Raw genomic sequence first — 22,881 nt, 5'->3', positions numbered from 1 at the left:
TGAGAGTTGGCGACACCATGTAGAAAAAAATGAGAAAAAAGTGGCTGATGACAATGACACTGGAGATGCAGTCACCTCTTTATCTGGCTTCCTTAAGTCTGTATTTTCCTGATGATTCCAAAAACTGAAGCAATCTTTAAGTTACTTTGTTGTGAAGTGGAAACAATTTGATTGATCATAGTACTTTTGTAGTGTTTTGCTTAAACTGCCAGATGGATTCTTTTACTTCAGTTATATTTTTCTTTATTAGGACATCATTCTTTAAAGAAAAATCCTAAGGGACACTGCTACAGGATTTGATATACGTACACAATGTCTGCTTTAGACAGATGGCACTCCTTAACTATTGTCTTTAGCAGTTGGACATACCTTAGAATATTGTATTGCAGCCTTAAGCTGCGACTGTTCAGGGGCATACAGATTACCTAGAAAGAAAGCTATGGTGGCTATGTGTTGACTTAATTTTTATATATGTGAAGTAAATTTTCTCAAATATATGTCTAGCCGATTATAGCTCTGAGCTGTTAATCAGCTACTTTCTGTAGCCATTGGTACAGGGTTTGATTCCTTCTGCTTCCATGTGCATGTTGTGTGACTCTGAACTAGTCACTTAACTAAAGAGTGCTCCCAGGTTACTCCTAAAAAGGAACGGTTGTGTCTAATGGGCTTAGCCAGTTGAAAATGTACAAAAAGTAAATAAAATGACAAATTTGCAGTGTTACATTTCGACCTTGTTGTTCAGAGCAGTTCTAGCTAAAAAAAAAAAAAAAAAAAATCTCTTCAGAGTTTTGGCTTCAGACCATGAGTTCAGTTACTGATATGTTTCGCGATAAATGGGAATATTAACAGACTGCTCTCAAGGCTATTATATTCCACCTGAATATGTTTGTCTTCACTGCATTTTTGTTTAAAGGAAGAACATGATAGTCCTGTGTGCATTGTGCATCTTTTAATGAAAATCTTTTGGCAAAGAAGGCTAAGTCTAGTAGCATTTATTGAGCATAAAAAAGCAGGATATTTGTTCTGTATTTTCTGTGGCCACTAGTTGCATTTAAGTTGGTAGAAAAATGCAGGATGCCTATTAAAAAACAAAAATTTAAAAGATCAGAGCTGTACAGCTATCTAAATCTGTTGTCTCTCTAGGTATGGGAACTCAGGTTTATCCGTACACACTTTAAGATGAAGTCCGGTCAAATTCCCTGCTCTGTCCACATTATAAGGAAACATAAAGAAGAAGAGCTGGTTTTGGCATCTGACAAAAAGTCTTGAAAATTAAAAAATGTTTACAAATTCAGAAAGAATTTAAACATCCACTTTTAACATGTTTGGAAACATTTGTGAAATCACTAAAATGGGTCAGCTCAGTAATGGAGAGACTTAACTGGAGATGGCCCTTATTTTATTTTTATTTTACATTTGTTAACCTTGTAGGTGTGGTGATGTTTGGACTCTTTACATACGCAACCTGAGTCAAAGACATTTACAGGTATTATGCACTACAACAGATTTACAATATCCAGCAGTTACTGATATTTACAATAAACTATATGTGGTAGTGGTTGACATGTATTTAGAATTATTTCTTTATATAAGAATACATGTAAGTATAAGAGACCATTGTGATTGTTATTGTTTAAACGTTTATTTTCTGTCATAGTTGTACAAATTGTGTTAATTATAGATGTGATTAACAGCGAGTTTTAAACGGGTTTATTGCTTAAGCATGTGCATATTCTAATTGCACAAATTAAATAGTTCATTATCACCATTGTGACTGACATTGAGGTTAAATGTGTATGCATTACTTTTCAAATGTGCACGATGATGCTTCATTGTTAACTGCAGTAACTACAGTAAGTTAGTATGTATGACTTGTACAGTGGAAACGCATGTCAGGCGATTTATTTAGGTCTACATGCAGTTAAGTTTCTGACATTCATAGTGTTGCAGTAGATGGCATTGTCCCCTCACAGCAAGAGGTTCTCTGGTTCGATTACTATTAATCAAATCCCTGTTCGTTGAAAACACATCAGTGAATGCACTTAAACAACTTTTCCTAAAAACCTAACCGGGGGGGGGGGGGAGTATGTCCCACATACCCGCCCCCCAGCTAAATATACCAACTCCAAAATCGCACTACAGTGGGGAAAAGGGCAAATTCCAGGTGGTAGCCAACCGTTGCTTTTCCCTAGGAAAAGTTTTATTTAAAAGTGTGTTCGCTGATTTATGTCTTCGACAAATAGGGATTCAATAACTAGAAAGTCTGATTAAGTGATATAGACCTGTCACAAAGACATGCACTTGGTGGCTTGAACAGTCTGCATTGGCCATAGGTGTGAGTTTGCATGTGAGTGTATGGTGTTGAGCACATGCGGCAGGGCTAGCCAGCCAGTGGTGTGAATCTCGGCTGTAGTGGATTGTCACTTTTGAAATGACACCTTGACCCCATGTGCAAAAATAGGATTAGGGGTTCTGAATGGATGGATTCATAACAGAGGCTGGAAATCTGGTTTCCCTGGAGGTAGCATAGTTGGTTTTATTCTCAATTCTTCAAGTGAAGCATTCGATGCAGGAACAGTGTGGTTTTAGAAGATGCTGTTTCTTAATGTGTACCTAAATATAGTCCAGAATAGAGTGAATAATTAACAGACCTTTGGCACTGCTACCCTGCAAGATGTAGGTAGTGATTGGAATATATTAATTTGTAGGCAGGGAATTGCTTTTGTTAATTTATAATCACTGATTTGAAATTGGTAAGCTCAAACCATGAGATAAATGCCAGTGTAGTTTTAGGCATAATCACACTGTTGGATAATTCAGTAAAATGTATGTCCATTTTTATGAGTTACAGATGAACCAGCCTGAGAAAAAATAAAGCCCTCCTTAATTACGAGGAATCCAAAAATGTGTTTTACATATAGTTGATTATATTTTAAGTAGGCATTGTGAGATGAGAATTTTTTTTTCCTTCCAAATTCTGGTACCTTATATTTAGAGCATTCAGGTCGTAATCCTTACAATGTAGTTTAAAATCAAGAATCTTTTTGCTGTAGTCTATGACTGTACTTTTATGTAGTCTAGCACATGTAATGGTGAATTCTGTCCATCAATGGTGAAGTCCAGAATGGGAACTAACCTTTTATGTAGTGCAAGTCCATTTGTCGTAGTGGAAAATATATGAAACTTCTAATTTAGTTTACAGTGAAAAACTCCCAGGTTTTGGGGTGGCAGTCCAGGTGTATTCTGCACAGTCTACATTATAATAGTTTACTTAATCTAAAAGCAGAGTGCTGACCTTTGTGTTACACCACAAAGCATCCTCCAGCTTGATGTGCTTTCTAGATTTATTTGCCTTGGCAGTCTGTGTATCTGGGGAGGAATTACAACTTATTATGTTTCAGTTTTGTTAATGCTGGGTATCTTATTATTGTAACCATTAGATCTGAAGTAGTTGACTTCATTTGATCATCAACCTGTGGGTTTTGGATCCGGATTGGTTCCAAGATGGCAGCTTCACCAGTATCTAATCCAAGCTCCTCCCCTTATTCCTAATACCTCTCCATCTCCTTCCTTCCCTCAGATCTCGTTTGCTGTGGCTTTACCAAGCAGCATGGTGTCAGAGCTCTAGTCATGGTAGGTCCTTTTTTGGATAGTTTTTTGGGTGTTTGTGTTACTGGTAGTGACAGGTTCCCTTTCCCTTGCTTAACCCCCCCCCCCCTTCGTTTTGCGTCGTGTTTTTTTCTTTTTTTAAAAAAAAAAAGAAAAGTTTAGCATAGTAGTTGGAGTAGGCCTCCTCTCCCTTCCCCTTATTGCTAGTCAGTAAAAGTGTGCGTGTCTGTGTGTGTGTGTCTGTGTGTGTGTGTGTGTGTGTGTGTCTGTGTGTGTCTGTGTGTCTGTGTGTGTGTGTGTGTGTGTGTGTGTCTGTGTGTGTGTGTGTGTGTGTGTGTCTGTGTGTGTCTGTCTGTGTCTGTCTGTGTCTGTCTGTGTGTGTCTGTGTGTGTCTGTGTGTGTCTGTGTGTGTCTGTGTGTCTGTGTGTGTCTGTGTGTCTGTGTGTGTGTGTGTGTGTGTCTGTGTGTGTGTGTGTCTGTGTGTGTGTGTGTCTGTGTGTGTGTGTGTGTCTGTGTGTGTGTGTGTGTCTGTGTGTGTGTGTGTGTGTCTGTGTGTGTGTGTGTCTGTGTGTGTGTATGCGCCTGTCTGTGTGTGCGTGTGTGTGTGTGTGCGCCTGTGTGTGTGTGCGCCTGTGTGTGTGTGCGTCTGTGTGTGTGTGCGTCTGTGTGTGTGCATCTGTGTGTTCGGGCAGGTTAGGGCTTTGTGCCTTTTGCCTTTAACTTTGTTAAAAAATGGCAGATCAGCAGTCAAAGCTGGTTTTCAAGAAATGCAGAGTGTCTGGTCATAAGTTATCTCCAGCTGATGACCACACTCTTGTGTGTGATGTGTTTAAGGGCCTCCCATCTTTCGACAGAATGCTCGATTTGTGCGGGGTTTAATCCCAGGGCCTTGAAGGATCGCATGGCAAAACTTATCCTTAAAGGGCTTCTTCCTGCTACAGAGGCGGGCTGCCTCTTCTTCGCTTACGGTCATGGCTGTGACTGCTTTTTCTTAGGTTCATAGGTAGGTACTAGGCTATCTGCCCAAGGGCATTTATAAGCCTAGCCAGAGTGTGTCAGCTTTCACTGCCCCATTGATTAATTAACTGAGCCTCTGTCAAGAAGAGCCAGTGAAGTGATCCCAGGGGTGTATTTTCTGTTACCCATCCACTCGTCAAGGTTTCTCTTGAATAGTGTTAGTGAGGGGCTTTGCCTAATGTAGTTAGGAACTTTGTTCCAAAGCATTGGGGAGTCTCTGTGACAGGCATCTATCCCTCCAGCATGTTCTATTTATTATTGTGGCGAGGTTTAGCTCACTAGAGCGAGTGGCTCGCAGTCACTTGGATTTCTTTAGGTGGAGCATGTCCATCAATTCTGAGTTGGACATGGCTTTGTAAGTCAGGCAGAGATCACCTCTGAGTAAGCGATATGCTACTGAGTACAGCTGGAGTTTTTCCAGTCGGGCTGCATAGGACATATGTTTGAGGCCAGTAATTCTCTTGGTGACCTCTTTTTTTGGTCTTTCCAGCTGTTGGAAGTGTTTTGTGAGGTACATCCCAAATGGGGCATTGTACTCTATGATGGGTCTGATGAGTGACTAGTAGAGGGGCACTATAACCTCTTTATTTCTAGATGCGAACACTTTAGTAATTAGATGGGCTACATAGAAGGATTTCCTAACTACTTTGACAATATGATTGTCAAAGGAGAGATTACTATCTACCTGGCTTCCCATATGTCTTATTACCTCTTCTGTAAAAGGGGGCTGCCACCTATGTGGTAATTCATAGGTGTTTTGTTTTTCCCAAATGGGATGACTATGCATTTTTTGGCATTTAGCTTGAAACCATGACTTTTGACACCAGGTATCCGTCTCAGTAAGGCCCTTTTAGAGAATGTCCGTGTCAGCCAGAGTGTCAGTTATGGCTCCCAGTTTGCAATCATCGGCGAACTTGGTTAGCCATAGTCCTCCTGTGTTTGCCTGCACTTCTGAGAAGTATATACTGAACAGTAGGGGTCCCAGGACCGAGCCTTGTGGGACACCACTTGTGACTGGTTTAGAGTCGGACCTGGAACCCACTATTCTTACCGTGTGAGTTTTGTCTTTAAGCCAGTTGGCAACCCATCTCATGACATAGGGGTTTATGTTCAGGCTGGTGAGATTTTCTATAATTCCCGAGTGGGGAATGGTGTCAAAAGCCTTGGCGAGGTCAAGGTAGGCTGTGTGAACTACCTTCCCCTTCTCTGTGGCCTTGGTGACTGTCTCGAAGAAGTCAACCAGGTTTAGTAGGCATGATCTGCCCTTAACACAGCCAAACTGGGTCAGGTCAAGTGTTTGGAGGTTCCGAATGTCTTTGTTAATGAGTTCCATGATGATGCGCTCCATAGCCTTGCAGACCAGGCTAGTCAGGCTTATTGGGCGATAATTACCAGGGTCAGTTGTGGCCTTTCCTTTTTGGAGTGGAATAACCGTTGCTGTGCGCCATTCTATGGGCACGTAGCCTGTGGAGAGGCTGAGGTTGAACAGTGTGCTTAGGTGGGGGGATAGTTTGTTCTATACGTGCAAGATGCAGCCTGGGACATACCATCTGGCCCGATTGACGCTGTGCTTTTGGCTTTTGAAAGGGCTGTTTTCACCTGTGCGTCTGGGATTTACGGGACACTACACTTATCCGGTATTGTTGTGGGCCCTTTTGGGGGTGAGAGGGGGGGTGAAGTTTGCACTGAATCTATCTGCCAGGATGTTGGCAATATCAGTGGGTTCAGTATATTTTGTGCTATTTTGCACTAGCTCAGAGTATATCTGCGAGTTGCCACTTAGATTCTTGACATAGCTAAAGAAGGCTTTGTGGTTATCTTTAGAATCCTTGGCTATTTTTCTTTCGAAGTTAGCCTTGGAGTATTTTATGAGGGACCTTAGTTTCTTACCGATACTGATCAGGGATGTCTTTCCTTCTTGGGATTTGCTTTTTTTCTGAACTAGTTTCCTCCTTCTATTGCATAGCCTGTTTATGGCAGGGGTCCACCAGACTGGTTTCCTTCTCTTAGGGGAGTGAGTCTTGGTTTTTCTAGGGATGGCACAATCCATGCATCCTTGTAGGTGCTCATAGAGAGCATTTGTAAAGGTTCCTGCATCTTGGACATGGTTATCCTTTAGCGTGGGGGCTTTGTAACTTACCACCTCTGTCTTAAGTAAGGTGAAATTTGCTATAGAAATGTTTTTCACTGTGGTTTCCTTGGTTGGAGGTGGTGTGGTGTGACCATCCAGAGTGATTAGTTTATGGTCTAATCTAACCAGTGACTGGTTGACCTCCGGTGTGGAACACCTGTCGCCCATGTTGGTGATGACCAGGTCCAGTATGTTTTCATCTGTGGTAGGGGAGTTTACCAGCTGATCCAGGGCATTTGAGTTGATAAATTCCAGGAAACACTGGACCTGGGAGTTTGTACTTGAGTAGTTTTCCCAGTTAACGGTAGGGTAATTGAAATCGCCCAATATCAGGGTGTTCGATAGGACCTTCATGTTTTCCAGTGTCTCCAGAAAGGTGGAGTGGTGGTCCTGGGTCATGGAGGGTGATCTGTAGCAGGCCACAATTTGCATTGCAGATTTGCCTGATGTTGTTTGCACATGGATGATCTCGGAGGTATCATGCTGCGGCACTAACCTGAAGGTGTAGGTATCCTTGATGAATATGGATACACCCCCTCCTTTTGTGTTTCGGTCCATGTTCTGTGGCCGAAATGTGTGGTATGAGTTGTAGCCCAGTAGTGCTGGGGTGCTCTGTGGAGCCTTGCACCAGGTTTCAGTTACTGCACAGATATCGACGTTCTCCATACTGAGGAGTGCTTCGAGCGTGTGCATTTTGAGATTTAAACTCCTGGTGTTGAGTAGCATAACCCTCATTTTTTTTTATTTGTACCATTTACGGAGGTGGGTTTGACTGTTGAGCCTTGCATAAAAAAGGCACTATGGGGGCAGCAAGAGCCTTGGCCAGTATTCGAAAGCCTAGGGGTGACGGATGCAAGCCGTCTCTTGTGAAGCAACGAGGCTTGTCAAGCATGTTGTTCCAGGCTGACAGACACTGGATCCCCTTTGAATGACACCAGAAGCTTAGTCAATTGTTGAAATTGATAATTTTTCTTTATACTGCGGTATCATTCTTGGTGAGAGCAGGATGCTACTCAGGGTCAGGGTCATACCCGCCTGGGCTACATGATCAGAGAGCGCTTCCATGTCTCTTTTCATATAGTCCAGGGAGGTACATCTCAGGTCATTCACACCAACATGAACAATGACAGTCATATTTGTACTTGTTCTGGAGTGACCTGAGTACTTGTGTTATGTGGCGGATTCCGGCTTCTGACAGGCAGCTAACAGTAGCCTTCTGCTTGTCCAGCCTAGTGAGTGGGACCTCAGTGTGCCTGACTGTAGAGTTGCCTATTACTAGTGTGTTAGGTATGTTATTTCGCCTTAAGGGCTGTGATTGTGTGGCACACTGATTTTGTGTTTTATGTGTTGTCTGGTTTGTGATGGGAGGTGCAGGTTTTTTGGGTGTCTGCTTTGGAGGTCTCTGATGCTTTTGCAGGTTTTTATTTAGAGCCTCCAAGTATGATTTTGTGTATTTATGTGTATTTTTTGCCAGTGCTGGTTTAGTATGTCTATGTGAGGCTGGAGGTGTGGTGCACACTTCCGCCACAATCTCTTTGAGTCCTCCCAGGCCAGGACTCAAACTCCTGTTTATAGGTCTGCCGATAGGGAGCATAGGAAAGAGAAGGGAAAAGACAAAGATAAAGAAAAAGAGAGAGAGAAGGGGGGGAAGAGATCCCCGGACCGATCGGATCTGGTGGGTACACCTCTGAAGCAACAGTTAGTTACTAGACCAGTTTCTCCTCATCACCGCTCGCCCAGATCCTCGCAGGAGGCGCCTAGACTTTCTTCCAGGGCCTCTGCACATCAACCCTCCCGGTTGGCGTCGGTGGCCTAGTCGCTTTCCACCAGAAGTTTGAGTGAGGCAGGCATGGACAAAATGATGCAAATGTTTATTCGCACCCAGATTCAGATGGGGGTCTTGCCAGCCCCCTCTCCCTCTGGAGGGGGAGCTCGCTTCCCTTTTTTGCCCCGATATCTCCTTCTCTGGTCCAACCCCCGGTATCGGAGTTTACCCCTGGTATCGGAATCAGGGGGTCAGCGCCGATAGTACTGAGTACCTCGATGCTGGCCATTACCTTGAGCACGTCGGACCCAAGCAGCTCTTGGTGCCGAAGCCTGGGCGTTTGATCTGAGAGGTTGGGCTTTTCTCTTTTGCTGCCAACTGTATTGAGTCAGGGCCTTCTCAGTATCTCTGCTCCAGTGGGCTCGGCTCCGATCACCCCTGTCGGATCTGGGGAGAGTAGGTTCCTTACTAGTTTCCCAGGAGGCTCGCTCTCCCTCGGCTTTCGACGTGGTGGAAAGGATTCTCTCTAGCAGATCGAGGCCCCTGACCATTTCCTCTGACTCCACCCTGACTCCCTCACCTCTGGGTGCTTCTTCAGCCATTTTGCCCATGCAGGCACAGCCCGTGCTTGATGTGCACCAGACTGTTCCCCCTCGAGGAACTACAGGTATTTTGCGAGCCTTCTCTGGAGAGCCCCACTGAATAGGATCCTGACAAATGAATGTGCAAAAGGAGGCACTTGGACTACTCTCCAGAGTTCCTCACTGAGGACACCAATTTGGAGGAAGGAGAAGGTTCCAGCAGATCACTCCCCCCAACAATCATCATGGAACTCCTGTGGGGGGTTGGTCCGCCCCCCCCCCCCCCACCGCGGATCCCTTGGTGGATCTTATTACCACCTGAGCATGGAAGGAACCGGACACCATGGAGCCAATCCCAAAGCGTCCCAACAAAATTGAGTCTTCCTGCACACCGACCCAGTTGAAACAGGGGTCCCCTGTGGATGCCATGGTGGTAGCGGCTGCCATTAAGAACTAGTCCAACCCCACGACAGAGAGTCTGGGATGATGGATTATCTAGGAAAGCGAACATATGCTTCAGCCATCTCTTCTGTATGGGAGCTGAATTATTTGGCCCATGTTAGTCAACTGCAGCGGGACCTGGTCAAGGAGCTGAGTCATGCCCATAGTCCATGTTACCGGAGGATAAACACGTATTCTCCACGTGCATGGCCTCTCTTAAAGCAGATGTTCTTCGTGTTTCACTGTTGCAGTCATTACATTTGGGTAATCTGCTGGCAGGTTGCCCTCAGTCGGCCTGAATTCCAAAGTCTTGGGTCCTGCGTCAGTCGCTGTCTCCTCTTCCATGACGTCAGGTCCTCAGGGGTATAAAACAAGCAGCCAATGCCATTTTCTTTAGTCTTTCTTGCTGTGCAGTGCCCGAAGCAGAAGCAGTTCGCAAGTGCCGGTCGGCTGACTCCTGAAATATTCGAGTTCGAGTTTCAGAATCGAAGTCTTCACTAAAGCGAAGTACCCCGTTGGGGAAACTTTTTTTTCTTGCTCCATACCGATGTTAGAAAAAGTTAATAATTGTATTACTTGTGGGAAGCAAATACCTCATAAGGATTTTCATTTATACTGTATTCCTTGCCTCGGCCCTGATCACAATGTGCCTGGCTGTCGGTTTTGTGCTAGATTTAACCAACGCACTATTAAGCGTCTGTATATTTTTGCCACAAAATATTTTGGAAACAAATTTAACTACCCTGAAATGTCGTCTGATAGCAATCCGACTATCGGACTACACAAAAAACACAAAGAAAAGGACAGACAGACCGTCGTGGTCCAAAACCGACGACGAAGCTTCTCCTAAGCCAGTCTCCGGTTCGTCTGTACTCGGGCACTTTCGCAGCCCCTGATACCCGCTTTCGAGTCGCAGGCCCCTACCGAGACCCATGTGGAGTCCGGCATGCCATGAGATACTCAAAGTATTGTACCCACGGATGTCTCTCCCTCAGATGGGTCTGGAGCTGCTGAGCAGGCACCAGCTTCTGAGGGTGTATTCAGGCCTCCACATTTTTATATAAAACCAACTCCAGCTTCAAAATCAAAGAAAAAAGCAACTTCTAAAGCTAAAAAACTGATGCATGAGCCACATGCACAGGCCTCTATGCCCAAAAAACAGATGATCAAAATGTCTGAAGGCCTAATTACCTTGATCAGGGGTTCCCAACCCCCTCCTGATAAGAGGCCTAAGCAAGACACTGATTATGAATCTTCAGATCAGGTTTCTATTTCTTCTGATTCCTCTTCTGATCAGGAATTATCTATACCTCCCTATGAGGATTCTGATGCAGAGGAATCTATCCCATCTGCATCACCTCCTGAGGATTAATCATTTGGAGAAACCTTGCATACTTTGAGGGAGCATTTCCACTGGGAGAGTCAAGATTTCTCAGAGTAAAAAAAGAGGCTCAGGGATTTCCTTCTCCCTCAGCATTAGCCATACCTCCTGTTTTAGACATTGTGGATGATGTGTTTTCGGAGTCAAGCTTGACTCCAGACTCCTTACCTCCGGCTCGCAGCAAGCCAGACCGATATTACAGGGTCCCTGACTTACTCAAATTTTTATTTAGAATCCCTGCTGCTGACCCTGAAACTATTTCACAGGGTCCAAAGGGGGTTAAGGCCTCAACAGCAAAAAATCCTACCCCCTCTGACAGAGATTCAAGGGCACTGGATAGATGAGGAAAGAAGGTTTATACATCTGCAACCTTGGCAATTAGGGCCTTAAACTGCCAGTTTCATATGCTCAAGTATCAACAACATGTTATGGGATTGCTAAAACAGAAAATTATGTTGATTTCTGGATTTGCAGAAAATAAAGAATTGCAGGAATTGTTGCATGCAGCTGAACAAGTTGGAAAGCATACTTTGCAATGTGGTTTTGATTCCTTAGAGGCCTCCTGCAGAGCTGCAGTTACTGGATCTGTGATTAGGAGGCATGTCTGGCTAAAAGAGCAACATTTGCCTGATCATGTTAAAGCTAAATTACTGGATGCACCTTTACAGCATGATACTCTGTTTGGTATTAAGACAGAAGTGGTTTTAAAGAAAATGGAAGACAAAGCTAAGTCTATGCAAACTGAAAGACTTCTTACAAGTTCAGCCACCAAGATTCATTGGACTCTGGCCTACAAAAAAATGTTCCTTTCCTGTGTCCGACAGAGCTCAAAGGGGCAAATCCAGACACCCTAAAGATTCTAGATACCAGGCACAAGATTCTTGCAGGTCAAAGCAATGGGCTGCTTCTACCTCCAAATCTGGAGGAGATAAAGCGCAACCCTACAGAAAACAGTCTCAATGACTTCCCTCTGCCATCACCAAGCACTTACCTTTTGGCAGCACCCTTAGGGGAAAAATAGCAATTTTTGCTCAAAATTGGCAGTTAATAACCCAGGATAAGTGGGTGCTAAACGTAGTATCTCAGGGATAAAGATTCCATTTCCATACTCTGCCAGTGGCAAATGGTTGGCCGGATCTGCCAAAAAAATCAATGGGCAGAGGCACAGAAACAGGTTGTCCCTCATGGATATGGGGGCTATTCAGCCAGTACCAGAACAGGAAAAAGGACAAGGTTTTTATTCAACTGTTCTTGTTACCTAGAAAAGACTAGGCCTGGCGCCCAATACTGGGCTTATCAATTTTGAACACATACCTGGACATTCAAAAATTCAAAATGCTAACTTTACAGCAGCTTCTGCCCATGCTGGGCAAGAACGCTTGGCTGGTGACATTAGATCTAAGAGAGGCATACCTGCATATCCCAATAAGGGAATCGTGCAGAAGATACTTCCGTTTTAAGGCTGGCTCTATGCATTACCAATTCACTGTGCTACCCTTTGGCTTATATACTGTACCCAGGGTCTTTACAAAGTGCTTGGCACCAGTAATTGCATTTTGCAGACAAAAATGTATACAAATTTATCCTTACTTGGATGACTGTCTCATTCAAGCAGAGAACAAGGACATACTTCTTCAGCATCTGGCATTTGTGAAAAGGCTTCTAACATGCCTAGGGTACACAATAAATAAAAAGAAATCACAACTGGTACCCTGTCAGAAAATAACATTCCTGGATGCAAGTTTGAATACAACTGTCCAGATGGCTTTCCTCACGCCAGAGAAACAAAGGCAACCGACTACTTACTTCAAACTGATGGCAACAAAAACCCAGTTGTCTGCAAGACATACTCTGCAGACTTTGGGGTTCATGGCATCCTGCATCCTACTGATTCCATATGGAAGACTGCATATGAGGAAACTACAGTGGTACCTAAAAAGTTTATGGAGTCAACATTGTCACAGTCTGGAAGCAATGATTCCTCTCATTCCCTGCCTACAACAGGAGTTTCTGTGGTGGGCAAAGGCATGTCACCAAAACATGGGACAGGCTTTCACTCTACCCCCTGCCAGCCAAACCTTAACAGACTCATCAGATTATGCATGGGGGGCCCACCTGGCGGGAAGATGCATTCAGGGCATATGGACCCCAAAACAAATGCATCTGCATATCAATCAAAAAGAAATGTTAGCTGTTCAAAATGCCATGACAGCCTTCAAGGACTTACTTCATCCAGAACAACTACTGATAAAGGACAACACCACAGTGATGTGATACATAAACAAGCAGGGGGGTGCGCACTCATACTCCCTATGCAGACTAGCCATGGCACTGTGGGACACGGCCTTGACTTACCAAGTACATCTTCAAGCTCAATTCCTGCCAGGAAAGCAAAATACTCTGGCAGACGATTTAAGCAGAAACCTTATGGACCCTCACAAGTGGAAACTAGATCCACAAGTCTTCAGCATGATAATAAAGAAATGGGGAGACCGGACATAGACCTATTTGCCTCTCCTCAAAGTTATCAACTGAAAATATTTTGCACAAGGACTTATTACGAACAAGCATGGAAAGTGGACGCCCTATCCTTCAGTTGGAAAAAATCCTCCTCTGCCTCTTCTTCCTAAGGTGCTACTAAAAGTCAGACAGGAGAAACCAAAGATGATACTAATTGCCCCGGACTGGCCCCACCAATCCTGGTACCCAATCCTAAGGAACATGTCTCAACTCACAGCTTGGTACTTACCTCAGATACCTCACTTACTGTCCCAGCAAAACAATCAAATCCTGCACAATCAGCTCCAAACACTGAACCTGGCAGCATGGCTGATCATGTAGTTATTCAAACAACACCTCTCAGTCAAGCTGTGATGGATGTCATTTTGGAAGCTAGAAGGCCTAGTACTAGAAAATTTTATGCTGCTAAATGGAAGAGATTATGTGCTTGGAGCCAGGCACAAGGAACTGATACAGCAGAGCCAAATATTCCTTAGATTTTACAATACTTGACTGAGATGCTTGACAAAGGCCTATCTTTTTCATCAATAAAAAAACATGCCTCCACCATCTCGGCATGGAGCCACCAATCTTTTCTCATCCTTTACTAAAGCAGTATCTTAGAGGGGCCAAAAATTTAAGACCTCCCAGAAGATCACCAATTCCTGCATGGGACCTGAATTATGTGTTGGAAAAGCTCACTCTGCCACCATTTGAACCAGTTGCTAATGCAGACCTAAAGTTCTTATGGAAAACAGCTCTGCTCCTGGCAATTACTTCAGAAAGAAGAGTCTCAGAGCTACAGGCACTCATGGCTGTGCAGCCTTTTATCATTTTTTACCCAGGCAGGGTGTCCCTGAGGACCCAATCCTTCATTTATGCCTAAGGTGGTTTCCAGTGTGGCTCTTAACCAAACTATTCATCTGACAACCTTTTATCCAAATCCGCATAACAAGGGGGAGAGGATTCTACATTCATTTGACGTACACAGACAGCAAAGATTCTACTTGAGCAGGACTAAAGCTCTAAGAAAAACTGAGCAATTACTAGTGACATATGCCTCAGGATCAGAAGGAAAGGCTATTTCAAAGCAGACTATTTCAAAGTGGATAAGCCACTGCATTCGTTTCTGCTACTTACACCATGGCAAACGTGTGCCCAAGGGCATTAGGTCTCATTCCACCAGAGCTGAAGCTACATCAACAGCCTTTCTCAGAGGAGTACAAACCAAAGACATTCTAGAGCCTGCTACTTGGAGTTCTGTTCACACTTTTACAAAGCATTATCATTTGCCTCTCCAAGTCCAGGGCAGGCTTTGCCACTGCAGTTCTGCAGGGCCTTATAGCTGCCCCTAATGCTGTTTAGCTCCAGTCTCCCATCCATAGCTTTGGGATTCTACCCAAATGTAATGACTGCAACAGTGAAACACGAAGAACATAGTACAGTTGTGTACACTTACCATAAATGTAGATGTTAGAGTGTATTCACTGTTGCAATCCAGGTTGCCTGCCCGCCATCCACCTTTTATTCTGGAGTTTCTCTTTCCTTCACTATCTTCTACAACCTATGTGGTGTATTTGCTTGTAGAAGAAGGTAAAGTTTGTATTGTTGATATATATATATATATATATATATATATATATATATATATATATATATATATATATATATTTTTTTTTTTTTTTTTTTTGTTGCTACCTTTTTGGGGGCACCTGACATCTGGGGCAAGAAAATCTAAAGAAAATGGCGTTGGCTGCTTGTTTTATACCCCTGACGTCATGGAAGAGGAGATCACAACTGACGCATTACCCAAGACTTTGAAATTCAGGCCGACTTGAGGGCAACCTGTCAGCAGATTACCCAAATGTAATGACTGCAACAGTGAATACACTCTAACATCTACATTTATGGTAAGTGTATACAACTGTGTTTTTCCTAACACGTCTGTGCTTCTCCTTTTGCATGCCACTGAAGGAGCAGCAAGGGTGGCCGGGTCCAGTGTTGCCATGAGGCGACACGCCTGGCTCCAGGCTGTGTCAGTTCACAGAACCCTTTAAGGTGTCTTTCGTGAATGCCCCTTATGATGGTTCTTCATTGTTTGGAAAGACGGTTCATGACACGTTGGTCCAGAGTGAAAAGGACGGGAAGACATTGTCTGCCATTGGGATCCGCTTCTCTAACCCCCCCAAAGATCCTTTTCCAGGAATCAGCGGGGGCAAAAGATGTGGTAGTTCCAGAAGTCTCAATATTCCTGGGACACTCAGGACTCATCTTCCCCCAGACACAGAGGGGGACCAGACAGATGCTGGCCCAGAGGCGGGGGTCCGAGAAATTTCTGGTCTCTAGAACCGTTCTCGGACAGGCCCGCACAGCAGCCCTGAGGGGTTGCCCGACTGCTCTGCTCTGGAGGCAGTCGGAGGTCACCTTTCGCTGCACCTGGCAACATGGGAGTCCGTGTCAACAGACTGTTGTGTGCTTCAAATCATATCCACAGGTTATACCATCCCCTTTGTGGTCCCTCCCATTCCTCCAAAACACCTCCCGGGTGTTCCACCCGCGCAAATGGAGGCAGCAGTGCTTGAAGTAGAAAAGGTGCGAAAGAAACAAGTCATCCAGCCCATCCCCAAGTCTGAATCAGGCATCTATTCCAGGTTCTTTTTGGTGTCAGAAAAGACTGGGGACCTAAGGCCTATTCTGGACCTTTCCACCGTAAACCTGTCAGTTGCTAAAGAAGTTCCAAATGGTCATTTACATCCTGCCCTTCCTGCAGGAGAAAGACTGGATGTGCTCAATAGATCTCCATGATGCATACTACCATATAAAGATGCACAGACTCTCCTGGAGGTTCCTTTGCTTTCGGCTAGGGGCCAATCACTATCAGTTTCGAGCCTTACCCTTCGGTCTCACCACAGCCCACAGGGTGTTCACCAATGTCATGGCAGTAGTAGCGACTCACCTGAGGCTTCAGGGGATACAGGTCTACCCGTACCTGGACAGTTGGCTCCTTGCTTCTCCCACCAGACGTCTACTTTATCAGGCCAGAGACTATTTCCTGAAACTGTTAGATGTTCTGAAAATTACAATCAACAGATCCAAGTCTTCCCTAAACCCAGTTCAGGTCTTAGACTACATTGGAGTGAGGATAGATACTTTGCAAACCAAGGTTTTTCTAACTCCGGAGAGAGTTCGAAACCTACAACTCCATGTGTCTGTGATCTTTGTCTCATCTTCCTACAGCTGAGGCGGTTTTACGAGGCCTAGGTTCCATGGCAGCCACCATTACTCTTCTCCCCTGTGCTCCTCTGCATATGTGAGTACTAAAGTGGATACTAGCAGTCCAGTGGTCGTTATTAGATCTGCCATTGACTCATCCAATTCACATAAGCGTTGCTTGCAGGAAGTCCCTCCTCTGGTAGATACACTCCTCTGAACTAGTCAAGGGACGAACATTTATTGCAGCCCCTCCCCAAGCCACGGTGACCACGGACAGCTCCCAACTAGGGTGGGGGGGGGGCATTGCTCAGGCAGGACAGTCCAAGGCACGTGGTCCTTGAACAAGACCAAATTGCATATCAATGTTCTAGAGATGAGTGCAGTCTTAGCGTTGCAGGCCCTTCATGCCTTTCTCCCTCTGAGAACTATTGCAATTCAGACAGACAACATGTCAGTGGTCTGGTACATCAACAAGCAAGGAGGAACCAGATCATACCCCCTTTGTTGCAAGGCCATGAGAGTGTGGCAATGGGCAATCTCCACCAGCCGTTTTCTGGTATCAATGCACATTCCAGGTCGATCCAGCATTCTGGCGGACAAACTGAGCAGGACTATCCTGATGCCTTGTGCATGCTCTCTGAATCCTTTTGTAGCGGAGCAGAGTGGGGTCGGTCTTGTTGCGATCTCTTCACATCTCCTTCCAATGCGAAGTGCAGCGAGTTCTTCTCTCTGATCCCCCCACAGGGGGAATCCCCCAGGGACACTGTGGTTCATGCTTGGCCTCCTGGTCTTCTCTGTGCTTACCCCCCTTTACCCCTCATGACAAAATTCCTCCAGAAGGCTCACAAGCTGGGGAGCAAAATAATCCTCATCGCCCCATTCTGGCCTCACCATGTCTGGTTTCCCTTCCTTTAGTCTCATCTAATAGTTCCTCCATGGATCTTGGATCTGATACCAGATCTCATCTCGCGCCCATCGAGGGGTCTCTCATCCAGACCTGGCCAGTCTAAAGCTCACTGCTTGGCTGCTTAAGTTTCCTTAATTGCCAGGAGTCCTGATCTATCCTGTCCGGTCAAGACTATTCTGGTGGCAGCTCATAAATCGTCCACCAGAAAACTATACTATAGTGAATGGGAGCGTTTCTCTATGTGGGCTTCTCAAAGGGATTTGGATCCTTTCACAGCTCTTGTCCCAGCAGACCTTGAGTTCTTGACGTACATTTTCCAGCAGGGCGCTAGCTCTTCTGCAGTAAAAGTACAACTGGCTGCCATTTCCAATTTCCATATAGGTGAAAACATGGCCTCATTAGCTTCCTCCAGACTTTGCAAAACCTTTCGTTTAAGACCCGCGATTAAAGATCCTACTCCTCCTTGGGATCTTACTCTAGTCTTACAGGCTCTGGTTGCGCCACCTTTTGAGCCGGCTGCTTCTGTGGGTCTAAAATTTTTATATTGGAAGACAGCCTTCCTAGTAGCTATTACCTCAGCTAGGAGAGTGTCAGAACTCCAGGCACCATCTGTCAAACCTCCATATATGATTTTCCATAAAGACAGGGTTTCACTTCGTACTAATCCTTCTTTTCTTCCAAAAGTGGCCTCTGAAACAAATATCAATCAGTTTACCCTTTTTCTTTCCAAATGTTCAGGATAGGGGTGAATATACGTTGCATTTATTAGATGTACATAGACAGTTACGTTTCTACTTACACAGGACTAAGGCCTTTTGCAAGTCTGGCCAGTTGTTTGTGTCTTTTTCTACACCTTTTCTGGGCAAACCGGTTTCTAAGGTAACCATTGCCAGATGGATTTCTCTTTGCATCCTTCAGGTTTACAAATAGAGGCATGTCTCTTCCGGGTAGGATTAATGCCCATTCTACCAGGTCCATGGCTACGTCAGCAACCTTTTGGTCTAGAGTGTCTCTGGATGATATTTGTTCGGCAGCTACTTGGTCATCTCACACTTTCATTTCCCATTACAAGTTGGACATGCTATCTAGGGGGATAGCATCCTTTGGCTCAGCAGTGCTCCAAAATATCCTTCCATGGGGGCCACCCAAGAGTTTGGTAGCTGGGGACTCTGTCCCACAGGTTCATGAGCAAATGAAGTCAACTACTTCAGATAAAGAAGTTGTGTATTCACCATAATTTTCCATCTGAGTAGTTGGACTTCATTTGACATCAACACCCCCCCCCCTTTCCCCCTGACTTTCTCATTATGTTATTAGCTTGGTATGCAGGAAGAGTGCACCAATGCAGCTCTCCTGTTCTTCATTGTTGGTAAGGTATATCTTGTTTTTTTTTTTATGTGTATGGTATAGTAAACTCAATCTGAGGGAAGGAAAGTGATGGAGGGGTATTATGGGTAAGGGGAGGAGCTTGGAGCTCGGATTAGATGCTGGTGAAGCTGCCATTTCAGATCTGATCCTGATCCGAGACGCACAGGTTGATGACAAAGTCCAACTACTCAGATGGAACGTTATGGTGTGTACATAACTTCTTTTTTCAATGGTTTCTCCAAGGCTGTGCAACCCTTAGTTAAAGGAAGAGGCGAGTTCTGTTTTTAATACTTTTCCATTTTCTCCAAGTTATCACAACCACAAAAATATTATATAAAAAGATTGGAGGTGGGGTTGCAAAGCCCTCGTTTTTTGGGGGGTGCACTAGTATGTTTTATTTTTTTTTTTTTACTTTTTTTCCCCTCTGCCTTATTGTCATTGCAGTGTTTTGCATTTTTAATTTTTTTACAATGCTTTGAGTGTCAGCATTATAGGATATGATATTTTGTTACAAACTGTGCTGCAGTTTGGTTTTGGTTGCCTTTCTCCTTTAGGTCACAGATGAAGCACATGAAAGAGTCCCTGAACTTCTTTCTAGAGAAGCACTTCTCACTTAGTGACACAGCTTTGGTTGCTCTATATTTTTAGCTTGAAAAAAACAAACCTGAGTCCATTTTGTGCCCACTTAGCTCGCAGTGTGGTATACTGATTGTGGCCACCTTAGGCTTCATTATCCCCTCTCCCGAAGACTGGATTAATATAGATGCTCAAGTATATTTATTCAAAAACTAAGGTGTTTAAAGTAGATTTGATTAAAAGTACATACATTGGAATTGGTGGTTTTGTATCTGACAGTGTAACCACAAAATAACTTTCTGTGAGGTACAGCAGTGAAGTAATTTGCACAGTGGCATGAGAAAGGAATTTTAAAAACATTGAAGTACTGTAATTTTTGGTTGCAACAAACTAAGAAATTGTAGAATTCATAACACTGATGCATTCATTGTCCTTTGTTATTTCAGAAACTTGCCTCTTGCTATCATCATTTCTCTGCCGATTGTTACTTTGGTATATGTGCTCACCAACTTGGCCTATTTCACTACCCTCTCACCAGAAGAAATGCTGATATCAGAAGCTGTTGCTGTTGTGAGTTAATCTGCCAACTAAGCTATATTTTGCATGCACTTTTGCAACTTTGTTTAAGAAGGACTGAACTTTGTTCTGACTGACCTCATGTAGCTTTTTTCATCATTGAAGGGAGAGATTTGGGGTATAACTCTCCAGCACTCTCAGGTATAAGGTATTGATTTAGAACATACCCAGCAAACCTTTGTAGATGCATAACTCTTAAAATTTAGATAAGATGTATTATGCTTCATCAACCAAAATTAAAAGGTTTAGAAAATTGCTTTTTTTTTCAGGTTAGGCTACACAGAGATCAAATTCCGTCTTAATTATGGCTATAGTTTTTCAGTTGATGCTAAGTAGTACATGACTAATGTGTCTCTGTCCATCTGTCTATGACTAGGATTTTGGGAATCGTCATCTGGGAGTGATGGCATGGATCATCCCAGTGTTTGTTGGACTTTCCTGCTTTGGTTCTGTCAATGGATCCCTCTTCACCTCCTCCAGGTAAAATTGCACCATGTGACTTTGGATTTGTTTTGCAGTTGTGTGGATTAGAATTCAGAAGACTTGAGGTACAAAATGAAGGAAGTCTCCCTTTTTGGATAATTTTAGCAAGAATGTCTTCAGTTTTGTTCTTTGTACTGTTTGTTCATAGTAAATGTATCTTTTTTTATGAGAGATGTATTATTTTACTGTTAATGTTACTATTTTTCAGTTAAGATCATAGAAGTACAAGACCCATGACTTGAGAAAAATAGTGTCTGGGCTTTCCTTTCCTGAACACAGTTGTTCTTGATCATGGCATTATCTTTTATCACTGTTATGATGCATGGAACCACAGACAAGTTTGCTTACTACTGTTTCTACAGGCTCACTCTCCACTTCTTTCATCATCAATTTAGTCTTTCCTGTACTCACTTTGTATGCTGTTTCTCCAACATTTCTCTGTACTTGTATTACCCAGGAACCTGCTTCCAGGTAAAAGTCCATCACTCAGGACTTAAGGTTTGATGCAAAAGTTGCTTTGATGATCTATTTTAATCCTTACCGACTCCCCACATGCACACAGGTGCGTGCTTGCATGCAAAACTGGTCGGCCTATCTTTGCTTTTGTAATCTTTTTCTCTCCATTTTGTAGTTACTTTGTGTTCAAGTGGGCTGCTTCATTTGCGTTGTTAGTTCAGTTTTTTATTGAGGTGTCTTTTATCTCCGTTTTCTTTTCTGGTCTCTGTGAGTATATGGGTCACTACTTTCAGACACTGATTTCTGGGATCATTTTGTTTACCTGAATCATTTGCACTGGTCTACAGAGGACTGGTTTTGGCTTGTCCATATCCATGTTTGGCATCGATATGTAGAATAGTACATTTGTCCCAACATTGTCATCCCCCTTCATTGTTCTACTCCCCAAGAATTCCAGACTGGGTTAGTTGGAGAAGCATTTTTGCTTTACCCTTCTTATGTTATTGTGTACTACTTAATGGTTTAATTTATTCTGCTTCTCTGATACGGTTAATGTGCATATTTCAATTCCCCCCCCCCCCCCACACACACACACACACACACACACACACACACACACACTACCACCATGACATGGGAATAAGAGCTTTTATTGTTTGTTACGCCTTTGGCTTTTTCTTACAAATCAAGTTTTCATTTAATTGCTTCAAACCCTTTCAGCATTTTATTTCTTGCATTTTCTGTTCCTACACTATCTGTATATAGTGTGTGAAGCAGGAAATATAATGATGTTAAATTAAAGATGGGGGTGTAGGGTGAAGATATAGGGGTCTATTAACTGCTGTAAAGTTTGTCATGTATCCTCATATGAGAATGTTTGCTGAATTTTACTCCAGATTGAGTATGCTGGACAGATTCTGTTGTCATGTGAAGGAGAAGCTACAGTACCATAGGTAAAAATGCTTTATTATTTGAGAAGGTACTACAGCAGGCTCGTGTGAGTAAAAGAGGCAGTACTTTGCTGCATGATGAGTGCACAATATCTGTATTACTCTGTGGGAAGTCAGCAAAACCTTCATTTAGAAGCACCTTCCATCAGAGCATCCTTACTTTTGTGAGATCTAAATTTTGTTTAAGAAAAGCTAACTGGCGCATGCTGACTTGGTAGCTTGAGCAGAATTTAAATTAGCTTGGGACGCTTTTCTTCATGGCTATTACTTCTGACAGAAAAGTTTCTGAACTTCAAACTTTATCATCCCCCACACTTATCGTCTTCCATATAAATAGAGTATGTCTGTGAACTAGCCATCCATTGTACCAGAAACACTCACTGATTTGAATTTAAGCCAGTCCTTTCACCTGCCCGATTTCTTCCTAAATTTTCTAACAAAGGAGAGTGCAGGTGTTGATATTTGCAGGCAATTAGATACCTACCCAAAAGGATGATCAGGCTTTCTTTCTTTGCTCTTCATAGAATTGAACAAAATTGTTATCCGAACACTAACGTCTGCAGTACAAAGCATGGTAAATCTCTACCAAGCAAGCCAACAGCCCTTCACGCTAGGGTTGTTTCTACTACTTGTAGTTATTTGTAGGAATTCGTCAGCTGATGCTATTTGCATTGCTGTGACACGGGCTTTACTGCACATTTTTGCATAACAGTAAAAGCCAGATCTGATCTCAAGACAAGGTTGATATTTGGAGATGCCATCCCTTTTTGTGTTCTGTGTCTACCCTAAGGCAGTAACTGGGAATTCTGTCTTGATGTTGAAGTAGATGGAATGGATCATTTAAGATACAGAATGTATGTACTTAACCTTAACGTTAGATCATCGTCCACATCAGTCTGCTTCCAATATACCTGCCCACTTTCACCTT

The 22,881-nt window shown here is 43.6% G+C and overlaps 1 protein-coding gene across 1 annotated transcript in view; it reads left to right on the top strand.

The window, feature by feature from the left end:
- SLC7A5 (solute carrier family 7 member 5) overlaps positions 1 to 22,881 on the top strand; it is a 445,177-nt gene that overhangs the window by 322,319 nt on the left and 99,977 nt on the right. The window contains exons 5-6 of the mRNA XM_044081532.1: positions 19,935 to 20,058; positions 20,441 to 20,544. Of these exons, the coding sequence (XP_043937467.1) occupies positions 19,935 to 20,058; positions 20,441 to 20,544 (228 nt within the window). The remainder of the gene's footprint in view (positions 1 to 19,934; positions 20,059 to 20,440; positions 20,545 to 22,881) is intronic.

Source organism: Protopterus annectens, chromosome 8.part0, assembly GCF_019279795.1.
Source record: "Protopterus annectens isolate FY-2018-M chromosome 8.part0, PAN1.0, whole genome shotgun sequence".
Classification (NCBI taxonomy): Eukaryota; Metazoa; Chordata; order Ceratodontiformes; family Protopteridae; genus Protopterus; species Protopterus annectens.
This window is presented reverse-complemented; position numbering and strand designations above follow the sequence as displayed.